Source organism: Scyliorhinus canicula, chromosome 11, assembly GCF_902713615.1.
Source record: "Scyliorhinus canicula chromosome 11, sScyCan1.1, whole genome shotgun sequence".
Classification (NCBI taxonomy): domain Eukaryota; kingdom Metazoa; phylum Chordata; class Chondrichthyes; order Carcharhiniformes; family Scyliorhinidae; genus Scyliorhinus; species Scyliorhinus canicula.
Window position 1 is genome coordinate 139,057,783 of NC_052156.1, and position 12,855 is coordinate 139,070,637.

A 12,855-nucleotide genomic window follows, 5' to 3' on the forward strand; every position below is an offset into this window, starting at 1 on the left:
ACCATTGTTTCTCACAGAACCGAATGCATGAAAGTCTACAACTTTTCAACAGTATCTGCAACAACAGATACTTTTCCACCTCTTCCATTGTGCTGTTTCTCAACAAAAAAGATCTTTTTGAAGAAAAGGTGAAAAAGGTTCACCTCGGAATCTGCTTCCCAGAATACAATGGTAAGGATCCATAGCTGTGCTCACAAACTGTATTGAATCAGAATGAGTCTTAGCTTTTCTTGTGATGGTTATAATTTGCAATTTTAGTTCTGACAAGAAGATTCATCCCTGGATAACGACTTCTATGATACATAGAATTACATACATTTTGTCCAAGGGGTTTATCAACTTTAATTGTACATTTGAAGCTATGCTGGCAAAAGCATGTGATACATCGAACTTTACTTTGGCATTTATTCCCAGGATATTATTTTAGTCTTTGAAATCAAATGGAAAACGAGTGAAGTAGATTTCAATGTCAGGTGTGATACAGGCAACTGTTCCTTTTGCTAAAACAAATTATGCATTAGGAGCATATGGCTGTTGGTGAGGGTTAATTGTGTGCAAATTGGTTCCTACGTTACAACAATGACTACTTTTCGAACGACATAATTGGCAGTAAAGCAACGAGATGTCATGAAAAGGACTATATAAACACAAGTCTTCCCTTTCTCTTTCCAAAAGAGAAAATGCTGGAAAATCTCAGCAGGTCATAGATCATAGATTTTACAGTGCAAAAGGAGGCCATTCAGCCCATCGAGTCTGTACCGGCCCTTCGAAAGAGCACTCTACTTGAGTCCACACGTCCACCCTAACGCCGTAACCCTGTACCTGCCTAAACGTTTTGGACTCTAAGGGCAATTTAGCTAAGTTGGGTGGTCAGGTGGAAAGGGGGCTAAGTTGTGGAGTTAAGGAGATGATGACATGGACAAGATGAACTCAGAGAAGGTATAAGGGAGACAGAGGGAAAAGAAACCCAAGAAAGATGTGAGATCATGTCTCATGCAGGAAGAAGCTGGAGGTGATTTGCTGAACAAGGTGACGACAATGGATGAGAAAGGGGTAAGCAGTAGGCACAACTGAATAAAAGTGACAAGAAATCAAAGAGCCCCAGGCCTTTGTGGTTACAAAACATCATTGTCAACACAGTTGGGCGACATGGTAGCACAGTGGTTAGCTCTGTCGCTTCACAGCTTCAGGGTCCCAGGTTCGATTCCTGGGTTGGGTCACTGTCTGGCAGCATCTGTAAGGAGAGAAAAGAGCTAACATTTCGAGTCCAGATGACCCTTTGTCAAAGTTCACATCCAGACGACCCTTTGTCAGAGTTTTGACAAAGGGTCATCTGGACTCGTAAATGTTGGTTCTTTTCACTCCTTACAGATGCTGCCAGACCTGCTGAGATTTTCCAGCATTTTCTCTTTTGGTTTCAGATTCCAGCATCTGCAGTAATTAGCTTTTTTCTTCCCTTTCTCTTGCAGTATAAAACCAGGAGACAAAATTTTAAGCTTGTCTTATCATCAAGTTTGTTCTTTCCTGTTTCTTCCTGACTCAGTTGCTCTCACGGCCATTTTGGAGTGAACGTGTGCATTCGAGGCAGTTCCATTGAATCAACAGAGCAGCTTCAATGGGACAGGGTGTCTACATTACCATTGAGGTCTTCAATGACATAGAAGGAGTTCAGCTGTATGTGGGAAGAACTAGTTGCCTCGGATTGAACTTCAGAGGATAGCATTATCGCTAACACCCTCCATGGCCAAACTTCCTTTAGTCTGAAAGTAATAAATAACTTGCATATCACTTGCATGCATTTCTCCCCAGCTTCCGCAAACTCTTTATCTCCTTTCATAACAAACAATTTGTTACCCCTCAGCTCAACCAATACCAAGATTTCAGGCACACTCATAGAATTATAGAATTTACAGCGCAGAAGGCGGACATTCGCCCCATCGATTATGTACCGGCCCTTGGAAAGGGCACCCTACTTAAGCTCACACCTCCACCCTATCCCCATAACGCAGTAACCCCACTTAACCTTTTTTGGACACTAAGGGAAATTTAGCATGGTCAATCCACTTAACCTGCACATCTTTGGACTGTGGGAGGAAACCGGAGCACCCGGAGGAAACCCACGCAGAGACAGGGAGAACGTGCGGACTCCGCACAGACAGTGACCCAAGCCGGGAAATGAACCTGGGACCCTGGAGCTGTGAAGCAACTGTGCTACCATGCCACGCAAAGGCTGAATTCAACAAAAAGGCCTCTATGTCACCCCACCTCAGACTGAATACAACAAAAAGACCTCAAGCTCATCCCACACCTCCTACATTCTCCATTGCATTCTTTCCTGTCTTCAAATTGCGTTAGCACTCTGATTGTGTCATCAACCATGTGCCTTCTGAATTCCAGATATATTTACAGGCTCTTCCTCCTTGGGCTGAACACATGGCTTGATCCACATTTGCCATTCTAACTTGCTCTCCCTGGGCCTCATTACTTCGAATCTACACCATTCAGTCGTAATCCTCTAATTCTCAGAAGTTCTTGCGTGATAGCTGCTGGTAGAAATCCATGAGCAAAGACATTCAACTACAGGGTTTCAGACTTTTTCAGTTTGCAAGCCGCGGACAATATGTGTCCTGCGATCAGACATCATAAGATCAAACCTCCAGTCACCCACCCAACAGAGTTGGCAATCACGGGAAAGAAAGAAGACAAAGGGGGGACGCTTTTTTGGAACAGCTTGTGATGGAGCCCACGAGGGAACAGGCTATTCTGGACTTAGTGTTATGTAATGAGCAAGAATTGATAAAAGATCTTAAAGTAAGGGAACACTTAGGAAGCAGTGATCATAATATGGTAGAATTCAGTCTGCAATTTGAAAGAAGGAAGGTAGAATCAGATGTAAAGGTTTTACAGTTAAATAAAGGTAATTACAGGCGCATGAGGGAGGAACTGACGAAAATCGACTGGAAGCAGAACCTAGTGGGAAAGACAGTAGAACAGCAATGGCAGGAGTTTCTGGGAGTAATTGAGGACACAGTGCAGAGGTTCATCCCAAAGAAAAGAAAGGTTATCAGAGGGAGGATTAGGCAGCCATGGCTGACAAAGGAAGTCAGGGAATGCATCAAGGCAAAAGAGAGAGCCTATAATGTGGCAAAGAGTAGTGGGAAGTCAGAAGATTGGGAAGGCTACAAAAACAAACAGAGGATAACAAAGAGAGAAATAAGGAAGGAGAGGATCAAATATGAAGGTAGGCTAGCCAGTAACATTAGGAATGATAGTAAAAGTTTCTTTAAATACATTAAAAACAAACGGGAGGCAAAAGTAGACATTGGGCCGCTCCAAAATGACGCTGGTAATCTAGTGATGGGAGACAAGGAAATAGCTGAGGAACTTAATAGTACTTTGCGTCAGTCTTCACAGTAGAAGACATGAGTAATATCCCAACAATTCAGGAAAGTCAGGGGGCAGAGTTGAATATGGTTGCTATCACAAAGGAGAAAGTGCTAGAGAAACTAAAAGGTCTGAAAATTGATAAATCTCCGGGCCCAGATGGGCTACATCCTAGAGTTCTAAAGGAGATAGCTGAAGAAATAGTGGAGGCGTTAGTTATGATCTTTCAAAAGTCACTGGAATCAGGGAAAGTCCCAGAGGATTGGAAAATCGCTGTTGTAACCCCCCTGTTCAAGAAGGGAACAAGAAAAAAGATGGAAAATTATAGGCCAATTAGCCTAACCTCGGTTGTTGGCAAAATTCTAGAATCCATGGTTAAGGATCAGATTTCTAAATTCTTGGAAGTGCAGGGTCGGATTAGGACAAGTCAGCATGGATTTAGTAAGGGGAGGTCGTGCCTGACAAACCTGTTAGAGTTCTTTGAAGAGATAACAAATAGGTTAGACCAAGGAGAGCCAATGGATGTTATCTATCTTGACTTCCAAAAGGCCTTTGACAAGGTGCCTCACGGGAGACTGCTGAGTAAAATAAGGGCCCATGGTATTCAAGGCAAGGTACTAACATGGATTGACGATTGGCTGTCAGACAGAAGGCAGAGAGTTGGGATAAAAGGTTCTTTTTCGGAATGGCAACCGGTGACAAGTGGTGTCCCGCAGGGTTCAGTGTTGGGGCCACAGCTGTTCTCTTTATATATTAACGATCTAGATGACGGGACTGGGGGCATTCTGGCCAAGTTTGCCGATGATACAAAGATAGGTGGAGGGGCAGGTAGTATTGAGGAGGTGGGGAGGCTGCAGAAAGATTTAGACAGTTTAGGAGAATGGTCCAAGAAGTGGCTGATGAAATTCAACGTGGGCAAGTGCGAGGTCTTGCACTTTGGAAAAAAGAATAGAGGCATGGATTATTTTCTAAACGGTGACAAAATTCATAATGCTAAAGTGCAAAGGGACTTGGGAGTCCTAGTCCAAGATTCTCTAAAGGTAAACTTGCAGGTTGAGTCCGTAATTAAGAAAGCAAATGTAATGTTGTCATTTATCTCAAGAGGCTTGGAATATAAAAGCAGGGATGTACTTCTGAGGCTTTATAAAGCACTAGTTAGGCCCCATTTAGAATACTGTGAGCAATTTTGGGCCCCACACCTCAGGAAGGACATACTGGCACTGGAGCGGGTCCAGCGGAGATTCACACGGATGATCCCAGGAATGGTAGGCCTAACATACGATGAACGTCTGAGGATCGTGGGATTATATTCATTGGAGGTTAGGAGGTTGAGGGGAGATCTAATAGAAACTTACAAGATAATGAATGGCTTGGATAGGATGGACGTAGGGAAGTTGTTTCCATTAGCAGGGGAGACTAGGACGCGGGGGCACAGCCTTAGAATAAAAGGGAGTCACTTTAGAACAGAGATGAGGAGAAATTTCTTCAGCCAGAGAATGGTAGGTCTGTGGAATTCATTGCCACAGAGGGCGTTGGAGGCCGGGACGTTGAGTGTCTTTAAGACAGAAATTGATAAATTCTTGATTTCTCGAGGAATTAAGGGCTATGGGGAGAGAGCGGGTAAATGGAGTTGAAATCAACCATGATTGAATGGTGGAGTGGACTCGATGGGCCGAATGGCCTTACTTCCGCTCCTATGTCTTATGGTCTTATGGGATTCTCTGACCCTCCGCACCGGAATTGCGCCCAGCACGGTTGACGTGGCGCCGAACCATTTGAAGAGGCGTTTGCAGCAATTCTCCACGGTCGACTGGCCGGGTTCCTGCCGACTTGGTTCACATCTGGTACCACCCAGTGTGAGCTCGGACCCGCAGCCGCGGTGGCGGTCCTGGTGGGGGGCAGGGGGAATCTGACTCCGGGGTGGGGGGGGGGGGGAATCTGACTACGAGGGGGCCTCAGCGGTGGCCAGGCCCGCGATAGGGGGCCACCGATCGGCGGGCCATCACAATCTGGGGGGGACGTACCTTCCTCCGCGCGGGCCTGCTGTGTGGGTCCGCCATGTCAGCGGCACCGGCGCCGAAATGGGACGCCATGCGCATGCACGGAACTGCTTGCGGCCGCCATGTGCATGCGCTGCCGCACGGTCTAGACAGCAGGGCCCCGCCAGCAGCTAGAGCTGCGGGACACACGCCAGGGCCCTGCTAGCCCCCTGGAAAACGGGGAATCACCCCGAACTTTCGAGGAAAAAGTCCGGAGTGATTCTCGCCCGTTTTCCGGCGGGCCCGGGGACTTAATCCCCAAAGGGGAGAATCCCGCCCAAGAAAGCAGAACAAACAGTGGTTTTGAAAGACAAAAGGCAGAATTCTCCGTCCCACTCATTTTCCGCACGGCGCGACTCTGTTGCAGTGATCCTTACATGGGTATGTACAGAAGGGGCTGATGGGTAATGGAAAGAGCACCAGGGGGCAGCACTGCCGTGTATAAAAATGGGACGCAGACAGCCCTCCCTCTCTATTTGGCTGATATGACTGTGAGGAGAACAGCAACGGAAATTTAGCTCAGGGCTGCTCGTGTGGTCAGGCCTAGTTGCACAGCATAGAAAAGTTATAACCTTTTTACTAGTGCAGTTCTTTAAGTAAGAGCTCACGCAGTTATTTAAGCTGTGTTGCTCAATAAACCTTCTATCAAACTTCTGGACGACTTCGAACCTTCTTCCAGAGCGTCTGCTGTAACTGAGTTGAGCAGCACAGCTTACCATCTCTACTGGTAACAAAACATCTGTGGCAGCGGGATTCCCCGTTCCCGCAGCCAGCCAATGAGGCATTATGGCCACCTCCACGTCGTCGGGGGACTCATGGGCATGGGTGCGCTTCCGGCGAAGCAGAGAATCCCGCTGATGGAGAATCCCGCAGGAAGTAAAAGTAATACATTGCACTGTCCTGACTTTTGACTGATTTCCATTGTATTCACTATTAATTTTACCGACTGGAAAATTGCAGTCAATGTATGCTTGAATTTACAGTACCATTTCTGACTGGCAAAGCTTCATATGGTGAAAAGGAAATGTGGAAAATCACCACAGCATTGCCCCCCAGTTGTGACAAATAGAACAATCAGTCGTGAGTGAGTGGAGACTGACATTGTGGTATTAAAAATATTTTTAATTTGTTGGAACTGAAATTTGAAGGCTGTTCCACTCCCTGGGTTTCATAGAAAACTTTGTTTTCACGAAGCATCATCATAAATTTCAATTATAAATGACAGTCACAATCATTGTATATCATAAACTAAAAGCACTGAAAATATGACAGTGGTTTGACAGTTTAGCTATGACAAACATTTTGTTCATTTATGAAGTTTTGGATAAGCTAAGGTTTCTAATGCAAGGAGGTTGGGAGACTGTCTGAGAGAATCGGAATCATTGACTCTGGAGTAACAAAGGCAAGTGTGAGAGATTTGACCCCAGATGAACTGGCCCTGGGGCAAAGGCAGGTTATGGAACAGAGGTGGAAATAGACAGACTTTGCAGTAGAGAGAACATAGGGTCAGAAACTTAATTAGGGTTCAATAGGACACTAAAGCCCCAAACTGTCTGACTGAACACGAGGCAGTGCCAAGGAAGGATAATGTAAGCTGTTGCTGACAGGGATGACCTCTGGAGACTGACGATTCTGGGAGGGTCAAGCGGCATGAGTCAGTGCCAGCTCACTGCGGAAGAGGGTGGGGCAGCGGTGCCAGAAGAAAATGAATGACCTTCTTCACGCGGCCAGGGTAAAGTCTGGGGAGGTAAGTCTGTCACCTCCAGTCTCTCAATGCACCCCTCACCCACCCCTCGCACGTCCAACACAATCTCTCACACAGTCACCTCGTGGGTCGCCCACCGTCATGACGCCCTTTTTCCCCACCCCTCCCATTCCCATCGTCAACTCTGTTCCTCACATCCTTGCTCCCACTCCAGTCCCATTCCTCAACAATCTGAACTTGCTGGACTCCCAGTTACACTCTCCCCATCTGTATCCCCGCAGGAGCACAACCGGTGTGAGAGGGCCCAGCCACTCAGAGCCATGCGGGATCTCTGCCCCCTCATCCTTATTGAGGAAAGAGCCCTTGAGGGGGGAGCAGCAGGACCACACCTGTGCTAATGTACAACAAAGAACAAAGGAAATTGCTGCACAGCAACAGGCCCTTTGGCCCTCCAAGCGTGCGCTGGCCATGCTGCCCACCCGAACTAAAACCCTCTGCCCTTCCGGGGACCATATCCCTCTATTCCCATCCTATTCATGGATTTGTCAAGACGCCCATTAAAAGTCACTAGCATATCTGTTTCCACTACCTCCCCCGACAGCGAGTTCCAGGCTCCCACCACCATCTATTTTAAAAACTTGTCTCATATTTCTCCTTTAAACCTTGTCCAGCGCACCTTAAACCTATGTCCCTTAGTAATTGACTCTTCCACCCTGAGAAAAAGCTTCTGACTATCCATTCTGCCCATGCCTCTCAGAATCTTGTAGACCTCTATCAGGTCACCCCTCAACCTCCATCGGTCCAGTGAGAACAAACCAAGTTTCTCCAACCTCTCCTCATAGCTAATGCCCTCCATACTAGGCAACATCCTGGTAAATGTTTTCTGCACCCTCTCGAAAGCCTCCACATCCTTCTGGTAGTGTGGCAACCAGAATTGAACACTGTATTCCAAGTGCGGCCTAACTAAGGTTCTATTAAGCTGCAACATGACTTGTCAATTTTTAAACTCAATGCCCCGGCTGATGAAGGCAAGCATGCCGTATGCCATCTTGACTACCTTCTCCACCTGTGTTGCCACTTTCAGTGACCTCTGTACCTGTATCCCTCTGTTAATCAATATTCTTAAGGGTTCTGCCATTTACTGCATATTTCCCATCAGTTTTAGACCTTCCAAAATGCATTACCTCACATTCGTCCAGATTAAACTCCATCTGCCATCTCTCCGCCCAAGTCTCCAACCGATCTATATCCTGCTGCATCCTCTGACGATCCTCATCGCTATCCGTAATTCCACCAACCTTTGTGTCATCCGCAAACTTACTATCAGATCAGTTACATTTTCCTCCAAATCATTTATATATATAGCAAGGCTCCCAGCACTGATCCCTGAGGAACGTCACTAGTCACAGCCTTCCATTCAGAAACGCACCTTTCCACTGATACCTTCTATCTTCTATGACCGAGCCAGTTCTATATCCATCGTGCCAACTCACCTCCGATCCCGTGCGATTTCACCTTCTGTACCAGTCTGCCAGTCTTGTCAAAGGCCTTAGTGAAGTCCATGTAGACAACATCCACTGCCCTACCCTCATCAATCACCTTCGTCACTTCCACGAAAAACTCGATCAAGTTAATGAGAAATGAACTCCCCTTCACAAAACTATGTTGCTAATGCGTTCACTTATTTTCAAGTGGCAGTAAATCCTGTCTCGAAGAATCATCGACAATAATTTCCCTAGCACTGACATAAGGCTCACCGGCCTGTAATTACCTGAATTATCCGTGCTATCCTTCTTAAACAAAGGAACAACATTGGCTACTCTCTAGTCCTTTGTGAGGACATACCAGTGCGGATACAAACATTTCTCTCAAGACCCCACCGATTTCCTCCCTTGCCGCTCTCACAATTCCGGGGTGTATCCTATCAGGCCCTGGGGACATGTCTACCTTAATATATTTCAAGATCCCCAATACCTCCTCCTTTTTGATCTCAACATGACCCAAACTATCTACATATCTTTCTCCAGACTCATCATCCACCAAGACCTTCTCTTTGGTGAATACTGACACAAAGTACTCATTTAATACCTCATCCATGACCTCTGGCTCCACGCATAGATTCTCTCTCCTATCCTTCAGAAGTGGGGGCAGCAATCAAAAGTCAGAACCTTAAGGACACACAGTCATTTCTCAAACCTTACATGCATAAACATATTGCATAATCTATCCCCTGTGATGTACTGATGCCATCTCCCTTTCCTTGCAGGACAATCAGAAGGCAGCCCGGACCATCCCCATTTCCCTTGGAAAACACAGACCCACGCAGCTCAGAGGGTGATATCTCTGACATAATCATCCAGGAAGCGTCTCCTCTGTCACCCGCAGCCTCCACCAGTGCAGATATCCACACCTTAGTGAGATTAAGCAGTAGTCAGGTTTCTGGGTCACTCACTAGTAAGCACCTCACAGCTGAAGATCCACACCAGGGGTTTCCCAGGAACCGGCACTCGGAGGGATGCTGGATGCCAGGACTCTGTTGAGCCCTGGCCAATGACGTGTCCCTGGGCTCGGTCATCCCAGAGCTGCTGGAATTGTAAAGCAGAGTCAAGAGAATCAGGAAGGGATGTCAGCAACCCTCCTCGGACTGCCAGGCTGACTGGAAGAAGTCCAATCACCTCCTGATCAAGGGGATGGTTCCATCAGTGCAACACAACGAGGCCAACTCTGCGAGGGTGGCATCCACAATGGAGACTTTGGTGCAGGACGTGCATGCCACGGTGGGGGTTGTCCTTCCCATGGGTCAGCTCATGACTTCCATGGTTGAGGGCGCTAATGGGAATTCATGAGTGTCTGCGCCAGAGGACAGTGGGGCTTCTAGATCTCACTCTAGCTGCTTCTCTATCCCATGTAGGAGCACAAGGGCCCCCAGCCCATCTGACACCCCCTCCCTGTGAGCGACACACCTCAACCGAGCCCTAAACACCGAGGAGGGTAGCACTGCAACACCCATGCTGCTCAAAAGTACACACGGATCCCCATAGATCCTCAAGGTTCAGGTCCCCCAGGAGACGCCTGCCAAGATTATTTCAGGCAACAGGGCATGAAGAACAGCAGGCCACCTCAACCTCAGCTGCGGAACTTGTGGAAACACCTAGATGTAGTGAGACGGTTAGAAACAGTGAGAAATTGTAGGTTCCTCGTGGGTACAGGTGAGCAGAGGTGCTAGTTAAGATAGGTCACCACTAGAAAAAAGCATTTGTAAATAAACATCACTCTGATCACCAGCAGAACCTCCACTCTGACATTTCATGGTGTTATACTCTGTAAACCCCCGTGCATGCTCGACACTTCATCCCTATGCAGTGTGAGAGCAGCAGTGATATGTGTCTCCCACCTCTCACACTGATGACTCAGTGTATACTTGCTGCTGCTGGCAGCTCCACCCTACCTACAGCACCAACGCTCAAGCCTCTCATTGCAGCCATTCTTCTCCAATGATGAGGATGCCACGGGCAGACAAAGTGTCGAGAGGCATCTCTATCTCGACAGCTCCATGATTCTCCAGAATCACGCACTGAAAAGAGAAGAACACCATGTTCCTGAGAAAGCCCTGCCCCTCAGCCCTCTACTCTTCCGGGACATCCACCATGCATTTCTCCCCTGGTTAACACCTCTCCATTGAGCCTCACACCCTCCCGCTCACACTGGCAAATCCCCACTCCTGTCCCTCTCAGCTCCACCAGGATTAGGCACCTATACCCTCGAGAGCCTCACTGGCACATTTCTCCTAACATTCCGCCTCCCCCCCACCGCAAACCTTGCGTTAGATGACAGGGAAGTTGAGTGGATGCATGAGACCCAGGCCTGCTTCCTCATCTCAAAGACACCCTGTCATGACCTATAACGGAATGAGAGATGATACCCCCCCAACCCCATGAAGCCTTGCTCTGGGGGTTACATCAATGTAACCAGTGTGATGTTAACTCTTGCATGAGCATTGGACTCCAACTATTTTAATGTAACCAAATAAACTGAATTAAACTAACTGAGGGGCAAATTAAAAGGGACAGCCCCTTAAAGGGCAACTGCTCTAAACAAAAAAAAACACATAAATGAGACTAAAAACATGAAACTGAAAAGTGATTAAGAGCGTCAATACAGTACCCCAGACCCTGCGGTACCCACTGAACGTGGAAGGCATTGATGGTGCCTGTGGACACCGAATGCTCCCTCTCCAGGGACACCCAGCCTCGAATGAAACCGCAGAAGAGGGGCAGACAGTTGGGTTGGATGACCCCCTTGGTCGCCCGCTGCTTGGACCTGTTTATGACAATTTTTGCCAGGCCCAGGTGCAGGTTCGTGAGGAGGTCCTCCTCCTTCCCCACCCCTCGCTGCACCGGATGCCCATAGATCAGGAGCGTGGGCTAAAGTACAAACAAAACTTCAACAAAAGGTTTTACTAGAAACTGAAAAGGGGAGCAGCCTAAAACAACTTACATATACATGGTCTACGGACTCCACAAGGCTGCAGAAATGACAGGTATCTTGGGAGTCAGTGAACCGATGCAGTCTACTGTTGTATGAAATTGTTGCATGCAATGCCCTCCAGCCCACGTCCCCGAGAACGTGGGGAGACTCCGCCAGCCACCTAAAATTATGTTGGTGGAGGTGCGGATTGCTGAGCAGCAACTCCCTCTACTCCAGACAGGAGAGAGCTGTGGCGCGTGACGCCCATGTTCCAAACTGTGAGCAGCTTCTGGTAAAAGACTGGCAGCGCCTGCAAAGAGTTACAAAGATCCCTCAGGTCTATGAACAGGAGCTGCATATCATAGTTCAGGCCATGCACCTGGCAGAAAATATGCATCGCCAGGGCACAACATCTAAGAGAGGGTTCAACGTAGAGGTCTCGCTGCAGGTTCTGAAGGCAGGCGGTCGCCACTTGGGTATGAAGGCACACCAGCACCTGACCACAGCTCCGGCCCCCAAGCTGAACTTACCTGTGTCCCTCACTTCCCCTCCGGTGCACGCTGAGAAGTGAAGACCCTGAAGAATCATGGCTGCCTGAGTGCTCACCTTCAATATTCCCCTCAGAGGTGAGGCCACCAGGTTCACACTTATGTAGACTTGTTGTGAATGACGCCGGCTTGACATCACACCAGTACCCGGTGAATATTCCATGAGGATGGGAAGGTCTGGAGAGAGTGTTCGAGGATGACAGCCTAATGTATTAAAATGAGGTCCCCAGGCTCCCACAGTGTGATTCGCACTACTCCACTGGAGAGGGCGGGGAGGGGAAAAATTCCAAAACCCAATCACGTTGGAGAGAATCGCCTGTCTTGATTCTCTCCAATTTTGAGCCCACGCTGCTTTTCTCAAAGTCACAGGGAATAATGTCATGGCGGCAAGGATGGGACATTGGGTGGTCAGGTGGAAAGGGGGTTAAGTTGTGGAGTTAAGGAGATGATGACATGGACAAGATGAACTCAGAGAAGGTATAAGGGAGACAGAGGGAAAGAAACTCAAGAAAGATGTGAGATCATGTCTCACGCAGAAAGAAGCTGGAGGTGATTTGCTGAACAAGGTGACGACAATGGATGAGAAAGGGGTAAGTAGTAGGGGCAGCTGAATAAAAGTGACAAGAAATCAAAGAGCCCCAGGCCTTTGTGGTCACAAAACATCATTGTCAACACAGTTGGGCGGCACGGCAGCATAGTGGTTAGCACTGTT

At 47.7% G+C, this 12,855-nt stretch overlaps 1 protein-coding gene across 2 annotated transcripts in view; it reads left to right on the forward strand.

The window, feature by feature from the left end:
- LOC119973418 (guanine nucleotide-binding protein G(t) subunit alpha-2-like) overlaps nucleotides 1-12,855 on the forward strand; it is a 105,479-nt gene that overhangs the window by 68,569 nt on the left and 24,055 nt on the right. For both annotated transcript variants that reach the window (XM_038811501.1, XM_038811502.1), the window contains exon 7: nucleotides 18-171. In XM_038811501.1, coding sequence (XP_038667429.1) covers nucleotides 18-171 — 154 coding nt within the window. The remainder of the gene's footprint in view (nucleotides 1-17; nucleotides 172-12,855) is intronic.